Consider the following 23,340-nt stretch of genomic DNA (forward strand, 5'->3'; position numbering starts at 1 on the left):
CCTGCACATGGGAGCTGCTGGGGGTGTGGCCCCGGGCAGGGTTTGACAGTCTTACCCTCATTCAGGGTCAGCTTGGGGGCGCAGGAAACGGGCCAGGCTGAGGAGACAAGCAAGAGGCTTTTGCATAGAACAAGATTTTGTTTTCAGAATTTTTCTTCCTTCTCCATCCCCCCAATTGTTAGCAGCTCAGTGTGTTATTCTCCCCAGCAGGGATAGGGGAGAAATGGCTTGGGTTGTAAACTCCCTTCCCGGCTGGCCTTCCTGTCCCTCACAGGGGCAGCTGGGCTGGGTTCTGGCACAGGGATGAGCAGCGGTTAAGGCTTGGCTGGCTTGAGGATGCAGGCAGCTGTGTCTTCACAACTCATTCCTCCACTCTGGTTCCACTTGCAGGCACACGTTCCCTTCACCCTCTCTCTCCTGGGGGAGGTAGTCACGACCCTGGGGTCCTAGGAAGAATGGAGGTGTGCTTTCTCTTCTTTATCTCCCCCTCCTCACCTGCCCCAACTCTGCCATGGTTCCACCATACCTGAGGTAGAGGGGCTGAGCTTGCTCAGACCTAGGAGGGAGTTCTGTTCCTGCTGGAGGTCCAGTTTGGCAGGAAAGGGGCACCCGGTGTACCCCCCGTTTTCTTTACAGAACTCCAGGAATCTGTGGGCACAGAATGTTGGCACATGGAGCTGTGCGGGCCTGGCTGCAGAGGCTAGAGCCAAGCCTAGGTCAGCACGGAAGAGTTGCTCAGCCTCTGAAGGTAAGCTCTCTTACAGTGACAACGACAGTGGAATATCCATTATGAAGACGAATAGATCTGAGGCCTAGTGGAGCCACAAGCAGTTGCTTAATAGAGACACACCTGCCCTAGGCTGGGCTTGAGGCCACCAAGAGGGATTACAGGGTGGGAATGCTCACGTTTTCCAGTCAGGGTCCTGGCCCAGGAGAAGGGGGTTGCCCACTACGATGAGCAGAGCCTTGGCCCGGGTCACTGCTACGTTGAACCTCTGAAAGAACAGGTGCTGGGTCATAGGAGAGAAGGGCTCTGAAGAAGGAAGAATTCCTGCCACCCACCAACCAGCCCTCAAACCTTGGGGTTCTTAAGAAAACCCAGGTTAAAGTCCAGATCCAGCTGTACAAAGCCCTGGCTGCTTCTCACGGTGGAGATGAGGACGACGCTTCGTTCTTGCCCTTGGAATTCTTCCACGGAGCCCACCTAGATCAGAGAGAGGCAGGGCCTAAGACCAGGTGGAGCCAAGGGGAAGCATAGGAGCCATAAGGAGGGTAGAGAGTAGTCACTAGGCAACTGTAGATAGTGTGGGGACCAGGGGACCAGGAAAAGAGGACAAGATTGTGCTGTGGAATTGTGCTGACCTAGGAAGGATGAAGCCAGTTCTGGGGTGAGGTCTGGAAGAGGTATGAAGCAGTGTTTCTGGAATTCTCCTGAAAATAATCACCCGGTACTTGCCCGGGTCCTAACCCAGACCACCTGAGCAGAATTTCCAAGGGGAGCCCTCAAAATTGTAAAGCAGAGGCTTTCAACCCTGGCTGCACCCCAGATCACCTGAGGCGCTGTAAAAAACACCGGTGCCCTGGCTCTGCCCTGGGAGAGCTGTGTTAATTGCCCGGGTGGGGCGCTGGCAGATTGAAAGCTCTCCAGGTGATTTTTATCCACAGCTAGTGTTACGAACCACAAAGCTACTGAGGGTGGGGGGGTGGGGTGGCAGTGTCACATGACAGGCCAGGGTCAGCTGTGGAGTTTGGACTTCATCCTTAGGGCACGGGCCTCCAACCTGCCTTATGGTAAGAATGACGTGAGCGTTTGTTAAACACAGGCTCCCTGACCCCATCCCTCCCCTCCCTGCTTGGGGATAGTCCCAGTTTCATCTCAAACCAGTGGGGTGGGGCAGGGAGGGACACAGATCTGTGGAAGGAAGGAGAACACAGAAGGCAGGGGGTGAATGTGGACCGGAGTGTCACCTTCAAGTCTTTGATATCATCCAGTCCTCGCAGCTCCCTGTCAAGTTTGGTAATACAGTGGCGGATTTTTTCCACCTGGAGGGAGAGGAAAGGTGCCTTTCTGTCTCCTGCCCTCACCCCAAATGAGGAGGCCCAGGAGGTTGGCCAGCTGACCTCTGTGGGGAGGCCCCCCCAAGGCTGGGAACGGAGGGCCTGACCTGCTTCCGGTATGGGGAGATGACACCCACACTTCGAGGGCTCAGGCGGGCTTTGCCCTTCTTGGAGGAAGGGGCCAGGAGCAGTTTCAGGTAGGAAGTCACCGTGGCAGCCTCTTCGGGGTTGAAGAAAGATGGGCTGTTGCCCTCACGTTCATCTTTGCCCATTACGCCATGAAAGATGATGGGAAAGCCCTGGATGTGGGTCAGGGGAAGCCCTCAGGCAGACTGGACCTCCCTGCCTCCCCTCCTGCACCCCCAAACCCCTCCAGGGAAGAAGGTGATAAAGGAAGGGCCCATGGTGTCCACTCCGAGCCTCCTCCTGCCTTGTGCCTTCAGGAGGCAAGTCACGACCAGGGCTGGGAAACTGAGCCTGCCCTGCTCAGCCTCACCTGGCAAGGCAGACCCTCCCAGCGGCAGAAGCGCTCTCGATCCACCACGTCTGCACAGGCCTGCAGCTCCCTGTCGTAGTACAGCTTGTTAGGAATGTCCAGGATGGTGGGATGAGACCTAGGAGGCAGGAGGAGGAAGGAGGAGCAAGATCAAGGGCTGGGTCACTTTTGTCCCACTGGAGGATCCCTGCTCCACCAGCCCTGGGTCTCTCCACATACATCCTGCCTCCCTCCCGCTCCTGGCACACGATACTTTCATTCCCAGTGTCTACTGCCAGGCACTGCAAACCAGAGAGCAGACCCCAAGCTGGTTCCACCTGGCATCTAGTCTGGGAATTTTGCTGAGCAAATTACTTTCAAAATCCAAGAAATTAGGACCCATTTTTAGGTTTCTATTTGCCAAGCAAAGACAGTACAAACATGATTATCTTTTTATCTTTCATCACCATTGGATGAGATGTGTTAGAAACTCCCAAGTAGGAGTAATGGCAGAATAACATTTATTGAACTCAGCGACAGTCTAAGCACTTTATTTATTTTTTTGGGTAGTGCTGGGGTTTTAACTTGGGACCCCAAGCTTGCTAGACAGGCCACTCTCCCACTTAATTCATGACCCCAGCCCTTTTTTGCTTTTTAGGTATTCTTCAGGTAGAGTCTTGGGTTTTTGCCCAGGGCTGGCCTCTGACCTCCTACCACACCACAGGTGTGCACCACTGTGTTATTAAGATGGGGCCTCCCTAACTTTTTGTCTGGGCTGGCCTTGAATTACAATCCTCCCCATTTCTGCCTCCTGAGTAGTGGGGATTATAGGTGTGAGCCATCTCTCTGGGTTCATCTAAGCAGTTCTTTTTTGCGGGGGGTGGATACTGGGATTTGAACTCAGGGCCTCATTATTGCTAAGGCAGATGCTCTACCACTTGAGCCATTCTGCCAGCCCTTACTTGTGTTCAGTATTTTTGAGATAGGATCTTTTGAACTATTTGCCCGGGCTTGGCTTTGAATTGTGATCCTCCTAATCTCTGCCTCCTGAGTAGCTAGGATTACAGGTGTGAGCCACCCATGCCCAGCTTCATCTAATTTTTTTGATGTCTGAACTCCTTTGTTAAGAAGTATACAAAAAATAAAAAAGAATACAAAAAAAGAAAAAAGTATACAAGATGGGTGTAGTGGCATACACCCATATTTCCAGCTACTTAGGAGGCTGAGGAAGGAGGATTTCTTGAGCCCAGCCTGCTATTTAAAAGAGACCCTGTCTCAAAAAAAAAAAGAAAGGGGGAGGGGATACTTAGGGATACAGCTCAATGGAAGAGCTTGCTTAGCATGAGCAAGGCTCTAAGCTTGATCCCCAGCACGGCAAAAAAAAGAAGTATATTGTTCACAGTTGGATACTTGATTTATGAATTTATGAAAAACTGTATGGCCCAGGATGAAACCTTGCTGGGTCGCATTGATGACAGGTAGCTATCTATGATTGGACCAGAAAGGAGGCCTCTTACCTTCCAGTACACAGTCTTTGTGAACCACACAGCCTGAGCCCCCAACTGGGCTGCTGGGAGGGTGTGAGGGCACGGGACAGTGGCAGGGGAGGGGCAGGCATACCTGTAGTTGCGTAGCAGTTTGGTAATGAACTGGGGGTCATAGCCGTTGGGGCCCTTCTTGTACAGGGTGTTATAGGTAAGCAGTCGCTCCAGCAGTGAGTACCCCAAGCCATGCTTCTGTGCCAATGGGGACCGCAGCACAGGCCCCAGCTGCCGAGGGTCTCCTGCCAGCACCAGCTGCCCTCCTGGGTTGCCTGTTTCCTTGACTTCCATCAATCCTGGGGGGCAGAGGTGACGTGGGGAGAGAGGTTAAGTGGTAAGATGGAATCTCCCTGACCCCACACAGGGTGGCACACTTGCAACCCATCCTGAGCCCTTACCTGCTATGGCCACCAAACTCTCAGGCTCCATGCAGTGGCCAGCTTCATCGATGAAGATGTGTGTGAAGTGATCGATAGGAAACTGGGCAGACACCAGCCTGGGAGGTGTCAGACCAGGCAGAGGTTGTTCCCAGGCTGAATGCTCACCCACGCTGGCTCTTCCCTTCAGCCCCCAACAACCTTTCTCCATCTCCCTAGCCCCGCACCCCTTTACTTATACACAGACACACACACTCTCCCCACCTGCTGGCAGTGATGAGGGTGGTAATTAAGACCCGATATCCCTGCAGCTGCTTCTTGGCGGGAAACACATATTCTCCCTTCTTAGCATCCCAGTTACAGCAGGGCTGTGGATGATGGAGGTTCACAGGAATCAGCTTGGCTCTACCCAGTCTCACCCCCACAATTGATTTACTCACTTTACACACAAAGAAACTAAGGCCCAGAGTAGGGTCCTGACCCACCAACATAACACGGCAAGTGTCCAGGTCTCTTGAGTTTCCCAGCCCCAGTGTCTGTCCTGAGCTGCCTCCCAGGCATCTGTCAATCCTTGGCCCAATGCCCTTCCCTAAGTACCTTAATGTCCTCGGGCACCATGCGGATATCCCTGCTGGGGGCCAGGAGGCGGTAGATGGAGCTGGGCAGGTGGACACGGAGTCGCTGGCAGAGGAGGTCAGCCCCAGAGTTGGATGGAGCGCAGGCCAGGATGTGCGCTTTAGGCAAGTGCTTCACCACCTGAAGTGCAGATAAGCACATATGGGAAGCAGTTTCTTGAGACTCTGTGGGGGACTTAGGCTGGGGAGTGCAGCACTTGTCTCCCATAGCTGAGGGAGGCACTGACATAAAAGGCAAGTTGTCATTCCTAGGCCCCTGCTAGTCCAAATAGCATTGAATGCTGGATGACTGTTGCAGGAAATATACAGGTCTGTGATGACTGATTTGTGAATGGTGACTCCATGAGTGACGCAGTGCACAGCCTGCACAACGGAACTCAGTGGCGACGGAGGGTGAGGCAGGAACATTCAGGGAGCTGGAGGGAATCAAAACCTGGGAACAAGTGCTTGAGGCCTGGAAAGCAGGCCCTAGGTTTGTGTTCAAGCCTCACCTGCTTAATGGCCTCCACTAATGTGACAGTCTTGCCGGTACCTGGAGGCCCAAAGATAATGTAGGGGGCTGGCCGGGTGGTGCCCAAAACAATGTGCTTCATGGCCTGTAGCTGCTCTGGGTTCGATTCCAGACTCCGATCGTACAGCCTGGCAGAGGGGCCATTAACTTCAAGTCATCCAGCATCACAGGCCTCTGTGACTCCATTCCCTTCACCCACACTCCAAGGAGCCCTGGAGCCCCTGCCCCATCTCACTTGAGCTTCACATCAGGGGGCAGCAGCGGGACCCCACGGGAGGCCACAGGAAAAAGCATGGGCCACAGTGGCCAACGCCCTGTCAGCTCCAGGGCCCGGTGCTGGACCCGCAGAGGCTGGCGGTTGAATGTGAAGTTCACTTTGAAGGTCAGCCCATCCACAAAGCGGCTCAGGAGGCTTTGGGCGGGAAGAAAGGCAAAGAATTCCAATTAGATGGGATGCGCAGTAAAAACCAGAACGCTCTCCACCTCCCACTCCTCCACCCCTCTTCTCAAGACCACCATGCAAAGCTTTCTAGGAGAGACAGCTGCCAGGCAGCTCAGGTGCCCTGAAGAAAAGACTCCTGTCCTGTGCCCAGGTCCCCCATCTAGAGAAGGAACACCAATCCCCTAGCTTTTGAGAGAAGCTGGAAGACTTCCCAGAACCCACCTATTAGAAAAACTCAGCTTGACACGGTCCAGTTCCACCTTGTGCACAAAGCCCTTGTAGGTGACAGAGTCTTCCTGGTGTGTCTCAGAGGACAAAAGGGCAAACAGGTGGTCACCCCGCAGTACTGAGGGGCGGCTCTCAGTCACCCCAGGAACCTGCAGGTGTGAAAAGAAGGAAGCTTCTATACCAGGGATGGCCACAGGTTCTCCAGACCTGAGGGATGAGGACGAGGCTCTGGGCCAAGATTCGCAGAACTATACTGTTTCCGGACTCCTTCCTCTTCTACTGAACAGGGCAAGAGTTGGGGAAGAGGAAGTTGGCCAATCTTTCCGGGCTGCTCACAGGTGCCCAGCCCAGGAACCCAGACCCTCTAGGGAGGCCTCCAGGGCCTGGCAGCCAGCTTCTCAGTCCATCCAGCTGTCGCCCTCCTGGCCAGCTCAGTTCTCACTCTGCCTTTGCAATTTCACTAAAAACTCACTTCCTGCAGTAACCTTTCCTTGATCAGCCTTGCTCTCTCCCTTCCTACCTACACTCGTGTGCAGAAATCCACTCCTATGATTTCCACTCTTATGAGTAATTCTGTGTGTATACTCCAAATGTGCGCATCAGAAAGGGCTCTAGGAATTCTCCACTCCAGCTCTGTGCTTCTCACGTAAAGGATGGAAGGCTCAGAGAAAGCAAGGTCTCACCCGAGGTCTCACAGCTGGAGATAGCGATGTTTGCCTAAAATACCATTGCCCTCCCCTTCGGCCTCTTAGGCACAGAAACCACTCATCCTTGTTTTAGGTTCACCCTGCTGTCAGGAATCACATCCTGCTGCAGCCTAACGTTGGCTGACTTGGGCCCACCCTTGCCACACCAGATCCCACCCCTGACCTCCAGTGTGAGCAGCCTAGGGTTCTGGTCCACGGGATCCCAAGTCATGGGCACCGACTCCAGGTCATAGTGCCTGATGTCACGCTCCATCTGCAGCTCCTCCAGGTGCAGCAGCAGCTGGAGCTTCACTTCATAGTTCTTCCACTTCAGGGCTGTCTCCAGCTGGGCCCTGGCAGTGATGGTTGGGGAGTGGGGTGGGGGCAGGAACAGGGCGGGTCAGGCAACCCCCATGCCCAGAGCTCCACCCTCTCCCATCTGAGGCTCTGGAAGCCTCAGGGAGCAGGGAAGACTAGATGGGCAGAGAAGCAGATAGGAGCCAGAAGCTTCTGTCTCACTTCCCAAGCTGCCCCCGCCCCCACCTCAGACCCAACTAGACATGTGCACTGTGGTTCTTCCCCAGATCCTCCTATGACGCACACCCTTACCTCATTTGAATGTCATTTCCTCCTCAAAGAGGCCAGGACTAATTGCCTGCTGTAAAACATGCCCTTATCCTGCTTTGATTTTAGTTTCATGTTAGTTTAGCTCTTCATAGCACTCATCGCTCAGTGAAATTACAAGATAAAAATGTTTCTAGGAAATTATAAGTGCTCACTGTTCTCCACTAGAATGGGTAAGGCCCTGTGGATTGGCTCACCTTGAACAGGGCTCACACACAGAGCATGCTCAGTGAGGGATGAAGGATCAGAGCCTGGGAGGCTGAGGAGCTAAGGGGCAGTAAGGAGGAGAGAGAGGGGAGGGGGGACTGTGGGTGTCAAGGGGTGGCACTTACTTGATCTCAGCAACCTCCTTAGGTGCAGTGAAGACATTTGCTCCCTGAAGGATGGAGAGCAGTTGCCTGAGGCGGGGTGATGGATAGTAGGCTCCTAGTGCCAAACTTAGCTCCAGGTCATAGCCCTTAGCACTGTGGGCGAGGGGGAGGAAAGCTGTCACAAACATGGAAATCCCTCATCTTCAGAGACTCTGAGAATGCCCTCCATGAGCGTGCACAAGGCCCTTCTATGATGTGATCACTGAAGGGCAGGCAGTCAGCTGTCTCTACCCAAGGATGCAGAGCTCTCTAGCTCATGGGGCTGCTAAATACCAGTTTGGTCCATTTTCATTTTTGCAAAGACCGATACTTGGAACATTATAAAAAAAAAAAATCTGAGCTTGGCATCAGTGGCTCACGCCTATCTTTCTAGGTACTTGGGAGGCTGAGGTGGGAGGATCAAGGTTAAAGGCCAACCAGGACGATAGTTCAAGAGATCCAGTCTCCAAAACAACCAGAGCAAAGTGGACTGGAGATGTGGCTCAAGTGATAGAGTGCCTGGTTTGCAAGTGCAAAGCCCTGAGTTCAAGCCCCAGTCCCACCAATATACATTTACATAGATAGATATATTCAGGAACCATCCAAGGACAACCAACACTAACTTTTTGGTATATACACTTTCTTCTTTGTAATTTTGGCTTTGTTTTTGGTTGTTGTTGTTGATGCTGATGATCGAACCCAGGACCTCATGCATGCTGTAAATATATATTGTTATATATGTATATATAAATATAATATATATTGTTAACAAAAGGAGCAGGATGCTCTAACTGTGAAAGTCTTATTTACACAGTTTCAATTTATAACTAAGTATTTTTGCAAACATCTAGCTATATTGAAAAGATGTCTACATGAAGCCAGGTTCTGGTGTTTCACACCTGTAATCCTAGTTACTTGGGAGGCTGAGGTGGGAGGATCGTGGTTTGGTTTGAGGCCTGCCGGGGAAACAAAGCTGGAGAATCCCCCATCTCCAAAACTAATCAAAGCAAAATGGACTGGAGGTGTGGTTCAAGTGGTAGCCTGAGTTCAAACCCCAATCCTCCCACCAATGTCTACATATATTATGAGAAGGTAGGGTGATAAAAGGGTGTTAGCTAAGATGTTTAAGGTAATGAAATGTTCTAAAATTGACAGTAATGATGGTTGCACATGTCTGTGAATATTCAAAAAAAAAATCTATGAATAATCTAAATAAAGCTGTTTTTCAAAAGGGCTGGGGGTCACGGTTCGAGTGGTATGGCACCTGCCTAGCATGTATCAAACGCTGGCTTCAATTCTCAGCACCTGTTGAGCATGTATAAGACCCTGGGTTCAATTACCAGTACTGCAAACAAACAAACAAAAAAATTAAAAATAAAATCAACCATAATTCTTACAAAGCATGGCATGGTGCATGCCTGTAATCCCAGCTACTTGGAAGGCTGAGACAGGAAGATCTCAAGTTCGATGCTCGCCTGGGCAAAGTTAGTGAAACCTTGTTCCAAAAAAGAAATAAAACCAAAAAGGCTGGGTGGCATGTCTCAAGTGTTAGAAGTGCTTGCTTAACAGGAGAGAGAGAGAGAGAGAGAGAGAGAGAGAGAGAGAGAAAGGAAGGAAGGCGATGGGGGAAAGGAAGGAAGGAAGAAACAGCAGGCTGAAGAGTGTGAGGGCCCACCCTTGTGGTCAGGATGTGCCCAGCCCAGACAGTGTTGGGGGGAGTAATACCGGTCGGGTCTCTCTCCTTCCTCTATGCGGTTGGACATTACAGGGTTTCTAGTGATCCGGACACGCTTGTAGGGAGTTGTGGGCTTCAGCTGTGCAGCCAGGGGGCTGTGGGCAACGGCAGCCAAGAAGCGGGCAATGTAGAAAGTTCCAGCTTCTTCTGGTCCCGACTCCCCAGGTCCCAGCAGCTCCCAGAGCACAGTGGCTGGGAAGTAGCCCACAAAGCTGGTCTTACAGTGGACATGGAGCTCATAGCATTCACCTGGCAGAGGATGGCTGAGTGAACGGCGTGAGGTAGGGATCTGCTTCAGGATCCCTCCCATCCCAAGGCCCACTGAACAGTGACAACATGCTTTCCAAGGCCCCAGCCTGCCCGGTGCAAGCCCTTGTCCTCAGAGGCTCTTCACTAACCTGGACCCAGTGGACAGGGCAGCTCCTGGTCACCATTGTAGAAGGCAAACTGGGGTGTCCAGCAGAGTGGGAAGAGGTGAGTGAGAGTAACAGGCTTGGTCCCTCCATTCCGGAGCTTCAGGGTCAGCACCTCCTTTCGGTTCAAATCCAGGCGGATAAGGAGCTGCCCATCTCGGGCTTCATGGGGCCCCTGGACTTCCACGTCCACCCCATGCTTCCCATGAAGATACTCAGCCCTGGGGAGAGTGGGAATCAAGCGGGGGATGGGGCTGGAGGGGCCTGGACTGGGGGTTGCCCCGGGGAAAGTTTTAGCATTAGGAGACTGACAAGGTGCCAGAGCTGTGCTCAAGTGACCTTCCCCCACCCCACCAATTTCCTGCCACTCCCTGAGGGAGCAGGGTTTACCACAACCTGAGGCAGCCCACTGTTTCCTCTGCCACCAGCCCCCCCCATGCTATCCCACCTACACACACACACACACACACACACACATACACACACACCCGTGCGTGCACACACCTGTCATAAAAGATCTTGGCTAGCAGTGACTTGTGCTGTTTGCTGATATCTGATCCCAGTTTCATTGGTCTCTTCTTTTCTGGGAGCTGCACACTGACCCAGGGGTCCAGACTGAAGAACCTGACCCGAGTCTTGGTGACGTAAGCCAGATTTGCAATCTTCATTCCATACAGCATGGAGGAGAAGCCAGGGGCAGGAGTTCCAAAGCTGCCAGAAGCAGAGGAGACTGGGAAGTGAGGGAGGCAGGGTAGCGTAGGGGGAGTGTGTAGGGTAGGGATAGGGCGGGGAGAGCCTCTGAGAGTCACTCTGTGCTGGACACATCACAGCCCTGGGCTCAGAGACAGAGACTCAGGGTGGGGATGGCCGGAATTTCTTCTGTCTTAAGGCAAGGCAGTGGGACCTTCCAGGGCAAAATGTCAGTGGCTTAATCACCAGGTTGTGGATTGCATACTTCTGGGCTGTTGGTTGGGAAGAATAAGGGAAGAGACAGAAAGAAACAAGTATTTTTAAGGGGGGGGAGGAGCTATTGGGGATACAAAAAAGACAACAACAACAAAAAAAAACCCAATCCACTCAATGGAAAGAGCTGAGGCCAAGGGGAAGCTGAATGAGTTGACTTAGCAACGGACAGGGGCCAGTCTGAGCGGTGGAGTGGGAAGGGGTCAGAGACAGTAGAGATGTCCAGAGTGTGGGCTAGGTGGCTGATCAGACAGCAGTTTCCACTGGAAGTCAAAGGGTGCAGGTGGAACCCAAGCAGGAAGGGAAAGGATCCTTCTCCAGAGATCAAATAGCCTGGCTTTGTCCCTAGAGAGGTGAAGACAGGGAAAACTGGTCAGCAGGACAATAACCTCAAGGTCCAGTGCCTGGAATTTGGTTTAGTCAACTCAACAAACACTTACAGAGGCCTGTTAGGTGCCAGACAGTGCACTAGAGTCTTGGGGGTGGGGGTGGGGGAAGGGGTCCAAGAAGCGAGACCCAGACCCTGCTTGAGGAGGACTTGCATTGAACACATAAATTCCAGTGTGGGGACTGCAGTGCAGCCATTGAAGCTCTTCTGGGCAGCTCTTTAGGCCAGGCTGGATCACTGAGTCCAGCAGAGCAGGACTGGCCTTCAGAGGATCAAGGACACTACCATGCCAGAGAGAATACAGGGTGAACAAAGGTGAGATGTACACACCAAATGGGCTCCACCACTTCAGCTTCGGGTCACTGGTCACTATGCCCCTCTGAGGGTTACTTTCCTCCTCTACAGGAAGGGACAGGCTGGACCTGGGGAAGGATGGCGCTCAGTGGTAGAGCACTTACTTAGCATTTTTGAGGTCCAGGATTGAACTGAAGCCTCAGCACCACAAAAATAAACAAATAAATAAGTAAAATGGTGACAAGGAGACTTGCCTTAAAGGGTTCCTGTGAAGCTTACATGAGACACTGGGATTGTAACCCACTAAGCCCAGGCCTGACACATAGGAGACCTCGGTAAGGGTGAGCGATGATTAGTGTATCACGTACAGTTTGGCTGGATTAGAGTGAAAGGTACAAAGAAAGGAGTGGCAGGAGGTGGCAGAGGTGGGCAGGGACCAAATTCGACATGGTTTTGTATGCCTTGAACTCACCCTTGGCCACTGGCACCAAGTTCTTCACTTCCCTTTCCTGGTACCCAGGAGCCTAAGGACACACCCACATGACATACATGATGGGCATGTTCAGGACCTTGGAGAAGTGACATCTTACCCTGATGTTTTGTAGGGAGTTACAGCAAATCTGTGTTCCTAAGAACTATAGCAATCCCTGTTAATTCTTAGGATTAAATCCTCATGGTCACTCACTAGGGACCATGATGAGGTCACTTCCCTGGTGTCCCACCTGAACTCTGCCCCTCTCTTTCACCCCAAGCAAAGGAAAGCAGCACCATTCAGAAAACTTTGAATGGCTATGATTTGTTAAAAAAAAAAATCATAAATCATTTGAAAGCCTAATAGAAAATGTTCAATCAATGTTAGCTCGTATTATTAGTTACTGGTGTTAGTAACAGTGGTACTAATCGTGACGGTAGAAGGAGTAGTATCAACTTACTTTCAGCCCCCGCCAGAGGATACCCTGTGGTTACAGTACCACTGTAGTTGGTGGGTTTTAAGCAGGGGAGTGCCAAGATCATATGTGCATGTCAGATCACTCTGGCATCAGGATTGGAGGATGGATTTGCTGGAGGCAGGACTGTAGGCAGGGAGACCAGTTAGAAGAAGGCCATTGCAACTGTCTGGTTAAAAGATACCAAAGGCCTGGATAAGACAGTGATAGAAAAAGAAGTACCAGATCTGAACACACTCAGAACATAAACAGCAGAACTTGGTGACTGACAGGAAGGAGAACGGAGGATGGGAAGAGGGAGGACTCTAGGATACCCTAGAAATCAATGGCTTGACTTCTGGGAGTATCCCTGAGATAAGAGGTAAAGACAGGAGGTGGGGAAGGTGGATGGAAGGACTGGGACAGGTGGATTTGTGTATGCTGGGTTTGAGATTCCTGTGGTCCAAAGGCAGCTCTGGCTCTTTGAGTCACAAGCTGAGAACTCAGGCCAAAGTTGAGGTGCAAGTCTAATGTTAGGGAGTCCTTAGGCGGGAGTTATAACCCAGGGAGTGTTTGAGATCTCACCAATAGTCTGAGAACAGTTGAGGCCAGGACAACCCAGGAAGGAAGGGAAAATAGAGAACCCCTCAAGAGAGGGAGCAGAATCAGGATCAAATGCTGCCAAGGGCTCTAGGACAAAGGGACTGACATCCAGAAGTTGGCACTGACTTTCACCAGGACTCCGTCAGTCTTTCGGGCACGGAGTCCCATGGCCTGAAGCACAGGCTCATATGCCTACAAAGCCAGGTTGCCCAGCTATCTTTATATGCCTCTCTCTCAGACAGCTGTTCAGTCCCCTTGTGGAGTTGTTGGTATAAGAATGACGGGTTCCGTTCCTCATAATTAGGCCCTAACAAAAGAAAAGTGCAGGAACCTTAAAAAGTTGTTATAGCAAGGTGCTGGTGGCTCATGTCTATAATCCTAGCTACTTAGGAGGCTGAGATAGAGAGGATCAATGTTTGAGGCCAGCCGGGGCAGTAAGTTCATGAGATGACATCTCCAAATAACCAAGGCAAAATGGACTAGAGGCGTGGCTCAAGCAGTATAGTGCCAGCTTTGCAAGTGTTCAAATCCCACTCCCCCTACCCACCCACCTGAAAAAAAAGTGACTGTAGGCACAATTCTTCATCCCCAGTCAGATGAGAACCCAGGCCCAAGACCACCAGAGCTTCTGGTTTTTAAGAAAAGCCAAAAATCAATTTTTTTTTATTTTTGGAAAATTTCTATTGTTTGGAAACTCCTGCACATCACATGGGTGGACAAAACTCATCTCTGCAAATATTGAAACTTCTGTGGATGCTACCCCCCCTAAATATTTCTCAAATGCTTGTCTTTCATTGCTACCCAGACTCATCTACCTCTAGTCTAAGGTGACAGTCATAAAAAATTTTTTAAATCTCAAACTTAATACATTATCTTTAAGAAAAAAAAAAGCTCCAATAGTTGTGTTATATACATCTAGTCACCTAGATTTCTAGGGAAAATTTCTATCAATGTCTGAAAATTTGGAGTTACAAAAGGCAAAAACAAACTAAAATGGTTTTCTGTTGTCAATGTTTTGTTTTATGGGTTTTTTGGTGGTACTGAGGTTTGAACTCAACCCAGTGCTTGCTAGGCAGGTGCTCTACCACTTGAGTCACACCCCTACCCTAAAAAAAATGTTGACATTTTTATTATTAAAAAAAAATTTGTATGGAAAAAGCTAATATAAACAAATTCAACAGATAAACACCAAAAAAATACTTAAAATGCAGGTGACAGATAAGGATTAATTTTTAATATACAAATGTTCTCATAATTTGTAAAGATGTGCTGGGTGAGGTGGCTCATGCCTGCAAACTTAGCTATTCAGGAGGCAGAGATCTGGAGGATAGAGATGTAAGCATTAACAGGGGAACAGAGGACAGGGCAGGCCTGGGCATAAGTGGGAGATCATACTTGAATAAAAACTAAAGTAAAAACTGTTGAGGAGGGGCTGTGTGTAAGGGCTGACAGAGTGGCTCAAGTGGTTAAAGGGCCTACCTAGCAAGCAGGAGGAGTTCAAACCCGTCTGCAAAAAAAAAAAAAAAAAAAAAAAAGAATTTGAGGAAAAAAATCCAAATGACCAAACGAGAATGAAAAACTGTCCCAAGCTGGGCGTGGTGGTGCAGGCCTCTAATCCCATCACATGGGAGGCTGAGGCAGGGAGATTGTGAATTCCAAGCTAGCCTGGGTTCTAACAGTGAGACCCTGTCTCAAAAAAGCAAGAACGGGTAGTATAGCTCAGCAGTAGAGTGCTTTCTTTGCCTAGCATGCACAAGGCCTTGTGTTCAGTCCCCAGCACTGAAAAAAAAACCAAACCAACCAACCAAACAAACAAAAAACTATCCCAATGTAGAGAAATGCAAATTTAAAAAGTGAGATATCATTTTATTCCTGTGAGACTGCCAAAAATGAAAACTAGTTCTACCGTGTATTGCTATTATGAATATTTGGAAAAATGAACTCTCATAAATTGCTGTCAGAAAGGTGAACTATTACAACTTTTGTGGAAGACAATTTGGCAACATCTGCAGACCCTGAAAATACAGGTATCCTCAAGTGTGTGTCTACACTCCCAGCTTCTCCACAGGCTAAGGCTGGAAGATTGCTTGAGTGGAGTTTGAGTTCAGCTTTGGCTACACAACGAGACCCTATAAATAAAATAAAATATAGGTATCCTAATATAAAACTAAATGAAAGACAGGAAAAAAAAATCAAAATAGAGGCATTCTTTAAAAACTAGGACTCCCATTCTGGACATGAAGTCTATGGAAAGAAAAGTGTAATGTGTAAGGACCAAGTGCAAGGAGGCTTACTGCAGCATTTACAATTATTTTTAAAACGGGAAGTAAAACGGATCAGCTGGGTGCCCGTGGCCCATGCCTGTAATTGTAGCTACTTAGGAGGCTGAGATCTGGAGGATTGCAGTTTGAGGTCAACCTGAGCAAATAGTTCTTGAGATTCCATCTCTAAAGTAACCAAAGCAAAATGGACTGGAGGTGAGACTCAAGCAATAAAGCTCCTGCTTTGCAAGCAGAAAGTCCTGAGTTCAAAACCCAGTTCCACCAAAACAAAAAAACAAAACAAATGCCTATCGATGCAGTGCTGGCACACTTAATTTTAAATGTTCATTTCAGGTTATGTATGAATGTATGTCTATATATAAAAAAAAAAAAAATATATATATATATATATATATATATATATGGTCATTAAAAGAATGTACCACACCTACTCGAATGGCTAACACTTAAAAGCTGACAGAGCAATCAGAACTCTCATACATTGTTGGCTGGTATGTCACCTAACTGATGTTTTACTTCTTGGTCTATCTCCAAAAGAAATGAAAATGAAAACGTATGTTTGCAAAATAATTTACCTGTACACGATGTCCTTAGCAGCTTTATTTAAAATAGTCTCAACCTGAAAACAATGTTTAGAAACAAAGGATACTCAAATTGTGTTGTTCGTGTAACAAAATACTACTGAGTGATGAAAAGGAACTATTGATACACACAAGGGATGAATCTCAAAAACATTACACTGAGCGAAAGATGCCTTACACCTGAGAGCATACTATGGGATTGCCTTAAGTGAAATTCAGGCACTAATGAAAAAATCAGAGCAGGGACTGCCTGTGGGTGGGGAGGGGTGAGGACTTACTAGGAGGGAGATGAGGGGGCTTTCTGGGGTGAAATGATACTCTGTGTCTTCATAAGGTGTCACTGTAGATGCATTTGTTAAGACTCATGGGATAAGGCAACACACCCGTAATTCTAGGGGAGCCAGAGATCAGAAGGATCAAGGTTCAATGTCAGCCCCAGCCAGCCCTGAGCAAATAGTTCAACAGACCCTGTCTAGAAAATACCCAACACAAAACAGGGCTGGTGAAGTGGCTCAAGTGGTAGAGCACTTGCCTAGCACGCATGAGACCGAGTTCTAAACCTCAGTGCCACCAAAAAAAAAAAAAAAAAAAAAAAAAGACTCATAGAATAGTAGACTTAAGCCCTATTTTTCACTATATATATAGTTTTTAAAAATTAATTATAATAAAAACTAAACTAAAAATTGACTAAGATATGTTGTACACTTTTTTAAATGTCATAATGTACCCCCAGTACAATAAAGATAATAAAAATAGTAAGTAAAATTAAAATTGTCATGCTGTAAGGAATGTTTGTTGCTTTGTCTGTACTCCATGTCTTTTTTTCATTATTATTAGCACATATTCACTGTACAGGGGGGTTCATTTTGCCAATTCTGAATAGCCTTACATTGTACATTGGTCAGATTGCCCCACCATCTCCCCTCCCTACCTGACTTAAAGCCATTGCAAGAGATTTCATCGTTCTATTTTGTGTGTGTATATGAAGTCCATCAACCATAGTCCTCACCTTCATCTCCTCCATTCATCCTCCCACTCTACATAGATTTTACTTAATAGAGGGGTTTCTTCAGGCTCTGGGTTTGATACTCTGGCATGGCAAAAGATAATTTTGTTACAATTTTAGTTAATGATAATCATGTTGGAGTGTTAAGAGGTAAAGTGTAGTGACTTGCTAGGACTGGGCACTGGTGGCTCACTCCTGTAATCCTAGCTACTCAGGAGGCAGAGATCAGGAGAACTGTGGTTCAAAGCCAGCCCAGGCAAGTAGTTCCCAAGACCCTATCTTGAAAACAACCCATCACAAAAAAGGTTTGGTGGAGTAGCTCAAGGTGTAGGCCCTGAATTCAAGCCCTAGTACCACACACACACATACACACACACACACAAAGATGACTTGTTAGATAGCCTGTTGGATTGCAGGGCATATGTGTAAAAAGCTAATTACGAAAAGTGGGCTGGCAGAATGGCTCAAGTAGTAGAGTGCCTGCCTAGCAAGTGTGAGGCCCTGAGTTCAAACCCAAGTACTGCCAAAGGAAAAAACAAAGTTATAAGGAAAGTGATGATGGGTATTATGGGTCATGTCTGTAATTCAAGCTATCTGGGACTGATCTGGAGGATCCCAGTTCAAAGCCAGCCCAGGCAAAAAGTTAATGAAACCTCTTTCAACCAATAAAGGTGGGTGTGGTGGCACACAAGTGTCACCCCAGCCATATGGGAGGAATAAATAGGAGGATCCCAGTCCTATAACTAAATCAAAAGAACTGAAGGCACTATATCAAGTAGATATAGTGCTTGCTTAGCATGGTGCGAGGCCCTGACTTCAATATTCAGAACTTTGAAAAAAAAAAAAAAAAGTGAGCTGGAAGTAATGGTACATGCCTATAATATCAGCACTTGAGGGCTAAGGCAGTCAGCTTGGGCTACAGAGACTCTGACTCAAAAAAAAAAAAAAAAACAAAAACAAAAGTGGGGATGGAGGCATGGCTCAAGCAGTAGTGTCTGCCTAGCAAGCAGGAATCCCTGAGTTCAAACCCCAGTACTGCAAAAAAAAAAAAAGGTTGTATGTGGAAAATGTGTATACAAAAACAAACAATAATGACCAAAAATACGATGGTTGCTATCACGAGTTACCTGAGCATAGGTGGAATGTGGAGAAGGAAGAGAGATGCTGATACAGGGAGGGGCCCACACGTATGCAAACTTACACAGGTGCAAGGTAAGTAGGCCTGCATAAGGAGGAAAACAAAAGGGAGACAAGACAGTTACGAAAGACAAGTATTTAGCTGGGGGCGCCAGTGGCTCACGCCTATAATCCTAGCTACTCAGGAGGCAGAGATCAGGAGGGTTGCAGTTCAAAGCCAGCCCAGGCAAATAGTTAGTGAGATCCTATCTTGAAAAAACTGATCACAAAAAAGAGCTGATGGAGTGGCTGGGGGTGTAGGCCCTGAGTTCAAACTTCAGTACCAAAAAACCATAAAAAAACAAAACTCCACTTGCTAAATGAATAAGTGGGAGAGGCAAGAGTTGAGCACAGAGTATTTCATAACGACATAACATCAGCTAGTTGGAAGGGACCTGTCCCTCCCAGTGTAGAAATGTCACTAGAATTCCTGACAAGGGTGACCCAATACAGTCCATTCTTGCTACAACCCATTTTCTTGTTTGACAACCCTAATTCAGTTGGATTCTGCAAGCATTCCCTGGCTATCTACTTCATGCACATTCCATTTGAGGATGTGACAGTCTGGCAGGGAAGACAGCTTGGTAGCAGCTGTAGTGAGAAGCAGCGTGTACCCCAGTGATATCTAGACTTGACCCAATGTATGAAGAACTAGGTATGCGAGCTCAGAGGAAGCCATGAATTCCCACTGAGAGGCTGAGGGTTGCCTTCATAGCACTCCAGCTTGCCTTTAAAGCACAGGAAACTTCTCTCTAATCCAAACAGAACTCTCCCCCACCAGCTGGGGAGGAGAGGCCATGTTGACAAAATCTACTTCTGCCCTTTGGAGTGTCTCGGGAGTATAACACTGTCCACTTAAGACAGTTGCTAAAATCTTCAAAGATAACTATCTTGTTCTCTCTGATTTTTCTTTTTAAGGAAAATACTTCTGTTTCTTTGACTAGGCTGCATGATAGAATATGAGACCACAAAGAGGCCTTTTCTCCTGTGTACTAAAATTGTATCCGTCCTTCAAGGCCAAGGTCAACTTCTTGTCTTATTTGCATAAAAAACAAGTACATACAATACAAATTACTTTGGGCTAGGTGCTTATTTGCATAGCATGCACAGGCCCTGGGTTAGATCTCCAGCACTACTAAATAAATAAATATAAATAAATAGTAGCCAGGCATGGTGTTTGAAGCTGAGACAGGAGAACTGCTTGAACACAGAGAGCCTGAGTGGAGAGAGATCTATCTTAATAAATAAATAATTAAATAATAAATAAAAGCCCAAAAACCAAAGAAAAAAAAATTATGTTGAAAATCCCTATATTTGGACTGCAGGTGTGGCTCAAGTGGTAGAGTATCTGCCTTGCAAGCATGCATAAGGTCTTGAGTTCAAACCCCAGTACTGCCAAAAAAAAAAGCCCTAAATTTACTCAGAATGTAGACATATATGGTTTTTTGTATGCAATCCAACAAAGCTGGTCCCTCCCCCCATACTGAAACACAGTATTTATCTTTGGCTTAGAGCTGACAGACTCTACTCCATCAAACTATAGTCAGGCTCCTCTGAGCCCTCTCCCAGGTAGGAGGCATTGACTTTGGCTCCCTAGGCCTTTCGTCCTAGGCCTGCCTAGCTCTGTTTTAGAAAGAAGGCTGCTAAGTCATTTGTTACCAGAATATAAGATCTGTCAACATCTGATCAAGTTCCTTCCTCCGCCACACTTTGATGTGTCTTTGGTCTGTCTTTAACAAGAATCCTTCTTTGGGTCAGTTTAGCAAGAGTCCCCTCAGTCTTCCTGTTTCCTTTTAGCAAATTCTTCACCCTGACCCCCTCCCCAGCTATTTTTTCTGTATTGGGATTGCCCTTCAGCCCCTCCTCCCCTACAGGCAAGGTGAATTCATGTACATGGCAAGTGTTGATAGGATGTGTTCCAAGGGTAACTGCTTTTTACTGTCCTCCTTATTATCTATATTATCATCCTCTTTTAATTTTATCCTGTTGCACAGTATATTGTATACATGTATATTGTATGTATTTAGTAGCATTTATCGTTCCCCGGGGACTGGACATTTTTCATCCTTGTGTTCCCACAGTGCCTAGCTCCGTGTGGGACTCAAAGCAAATGTTCATCATTACCTCTTCTGCAGATGCTGCTCAAGCCTATTACTGTTCCATTAAAAATGTGATACCCATTAGTGAAAAGAATATTCCAGAAACAATATTCTGGTCACTATGGAGAATCCTTATCTCCTCCAACCCCAAGCCACACAGTTAATTCAATCTAAGATTCCCACAAAACTAGCAGCCATGTCACTCCTGGACTTTCGGTTCGCTACAACCCAAAGTCTTTTACATGCGATCTGTTACTATTATTAAGCCCCAGTCCCCAAATTTACTTGCACAATTCTTCATATTGCTCCCTGTTACTGTTTTTTGTTTTCTTTCTTTCTTTCTTTTTTTGGTTTTCTGCCCAAGGCAGCAGCCTGTTGATAGAGGCGTTTCTGAAGCACACGTCTACGGTTTGACAGAAGTCTCTTTGATTTTCACTTGGTTGGCAACAGGAAAAGGAGACCAAACATCTTCAGCCACAGGGTGAGAGGGGCCTCCCGGAGGCCGTCCTGGGCCCCGGGTCTCCATGGAGAAGCCACAGGTGTTAATGGAGGTTTGGTGCGTAGGTAGTTTATGCCTTTTCCCCCAACCCTGACTGATCTCCCCGAGATTTCTCCCTCCTGCACTGGGCCTCTGCAGCTTTCACAGATAGGGGATCCCCGAGGCTGCAGCCCCTCAACCAGGGGGGGGAGATCCCCGTGAAGCCCGCGCCAGCAGGCAGCGCCCGCAAAGCCTGTCCCCCCCGCCCCGCGACTCCCCTCCCCCACGCGCGCGAGCGCTGTCCCCAGCCCCGCGGACCCCGCGCGCGCGCGCGCGCGCAGCCCGGACCCTGGGCGGCTGTCCCCGGGCACCGGGCCGTGCAGCACCGGCGGGCGGGGCGTGGGCTGGCGCGGGAGCCAGTGGACCCGCCAGATCCTCTAGGGACTAGGGATTGGGGAGTGGGAGTGACCACGTCCCTCCCTCCCGCGCCCCGGGGCCCCCGCGCGCTTCGGGGCCGGGGGTGGGCCGGCCCGTACCTGGTCTTGAAGTCGCGGTTATAAATGGTCCGCAGCCGCTCGCGATCCGTCTCCTTCTCCAGTCCCCGGTCGGCCAGGAAACTCTCGAAGCCCTGGCCCGTCTCCCGGAGCTGCCGGTAGCTGAACTTGCTGGGCATCGCGGCGGCGGCTGCGGCCCAGGCAGGAGGGTCGGTGGAAATGAAACTGAAAGTCGCCGCCGCGGCTGTTAAGTTTGCGGCCCAGGGATGAGGGTGCACAAGGGGAAAAGCTCCCGCCTCCACCCCCTGATCCTGCAGGCCCCTTCTTCCCCGCAAACCTCCGGTCCTCCGTCCTTCTCCTACCTGAGCCTTCCCTCCGGACTCCCGGTCCTATCCCCTCCCCCTCTTCGCATTAACTCTTTGCTAAGGAGTCTGACCCCTCCCTCAGGGCCCTCCCCTTACCCCAAGCTTCCTCCCCTGGCTTACAGCCAGTAGCCGAGCCTGGCGATTGCCTGGGGCCCCCTAAACTGTAGGGCGGATCTCTAAGTCTCAGTAGGGCTGCTCCCACGCCCACCCTCCTGAGCCTTATTGAAAAGCCCGAGAGCAAAGGGCAGGGACCTGGACATGGGTCGGCTGCAGCTGGACTGGGGCTGCTCATCCAGCACCTCCCCCCCCAGCCTGCCAGGGACAAAAACCAGTACGGAAGCAGGCGGCACGCCCCCTCCCCCAAGTTGACCTTTTTCAGGCTTTCGGACGTGGGGAGGAGGGCTAGAGTCAAAGCTGCGGCGTTGGGGGGGTCGCAAGGCTGGGGGGGCGGGGGGGAACCAAGCGTCTCTGAGATAAAGGTGTGTACGTGTGGGAGATAGGGACAAGAGGTTCTGCCAAGAAGAGGTTCTCCCGTACACAGGCTTCATTATGTTGATAGGCTGGTGATTCTTAGCCTTGAACCATATAGTTGGACACTCTTTAATTGCATTAAGTCAGAGCTGCCCCAGTCACCAATATATAATTAGTTCCGTGGGAGCAAGGTACTGTTGTGTTAAGGCAATAAATAGTTAACACAGCATCAGTACCAGGAAAAGAAGTAAGACCAATGAGTTGAAGAGACTGTCAGACAAACTAAAGGGGGTGGGGCAACCACGGGGAAACAAATAGAACAAGTCTTGTCTATTTATCTTCCAGAACAAAATAACAAAAACACCCACTAGGATGGGATAAAGACAAGTTACATATAAAAGAAATATATCAAAGCTAGTGTTGTTCTACAACTTAAGTCCCCACCGCAGGCCGCACACTACTTTAACCTAGTGTGAGGAACCTCCAGACCCCAAGGTCATGCTCCAGCTGGGCTAACCTTGTAACTTCTCCCAGGCCAACAACCAAAGAAAGCCAGGAACAAGCTTTAAGAACAGGAAATGCAATGTTAGCATCAAAGCTACAGGGATGGAAAAATAAGAGCAGGGGAAATTTTTATGTCCTAGGAATTGATTATGCAAAGTACAGGAAAAAACTAGGAAGGTAGCCAAAGGTTTTACCTTCCCCCCTCAATTATTTGGTGAGGCCCCAGAGGAGTAAAGAGGGTATCCTCAAAATTGCTGCCACTCAAAATCTGGGTATGGTTGTCCCACCTGTAATCCAAGCACTCAGGATGCTGGGGCTGGGCTACATAGTAAGACCTCTCCAAAACAAATTGCTGTTGCTTACCATCTCAAAAGCCTACCATCCACCACACCCAAACCAAATGCTTGGCTTATTTCTCATCAAGCAAATCTAAGTTCTCATTTATTCCTGGACACATAACCTTACCACTCTTTGGTCAAACCTGTCTCCTGGATATTCTCAAAACACACAAACAGCTTTATTATGTAAAAACATGATGCTTTATGGCTATGGTTACAGTGAACATCTCTAAGTCAGTTTTGTCTGGGAAAGTCCTCTTTACATGTGTTGTGGGCCCGTGTGGAGAGTTCTTGCCT

At 48.8% G+C, this 23,340-nt stretch overlaps 1 protein-coding gene across 10 annotated transcripts; it reads right to left on the reverse strand.

Moving 5' to 3' along the window:
* Positions 1–118: 118 nt before the first annotated feature.
* Positions 119–21,971, reverse strand: Mov10 (Mov10 RNA helicase). 10 transcript variants are annotated; one of them, XM_074050755.1, is made up of 23 exons: positions 21,728–21,787; positions 21,408–21,590; positions 18,246–18,340; positions 12,653–12,793; positions 10,580–10,786; positions 10,061–10,344; positions 9,653–9,911; positions 7,910–8,041; positions 7,138–7,306; positions 6,262–6,416; positions 5,833–6,009; positions 5,578–5,725; positions 5,049–5,207; positions 4,716–4,819; positions 4,473–4,570; positions 4,154–4,370; positions 2,555–2,672; positions 2,166–2,357; positions 1,969–2,043; positions 1,079–1,204; positions 907–995; positions 527–648; positions 119–446 (listed from the first exon to the last, which is right to left on the reverse strand). In XM_074050755.1, exons 5-23 carry the CDS (start codon positions 10,753–10,755, stop codon positions 355–357), a joined length of 2,892 nt encoding a protein of 963 aa, XP_073906856.1. In that variant the 5' UTR covers positions 10,756–10,786; positions 12,653–12,793; positions 18,246–18,340; positions 21,408–21,590; positions 21,728–21,787; the 3' UTR covers positions 119–354. The 10 variants fall into 10 exon arrangements, with proteins under 10 accessions (XP_073906856.1, XP_073906855.1, XP_073906854.1 ...); XM_074050754.1 differs by lacking the exon at positions 18,246–18,340; XM_074050753.1 differs by lacking the exon at positions 12,653–12,793.
* Between the last annotated feature and the right edge of the window lie 1,369 nt (positions 21,972–23,340).

The sequence above is a fragment of the Castor canadensis genome, chromosome 12 (genome assembly GCF_047511655.1).
Source record: "Castor canadensis chromosome 12, mCasCan1.hap1v2, whole genome shotgun sequence".
NCBI classification, from domain to species: Eukaryota; Metazoa; Chordata; class Mammalia; order Rodentia; family Castoridae; genus Castor; species Castor canadensis.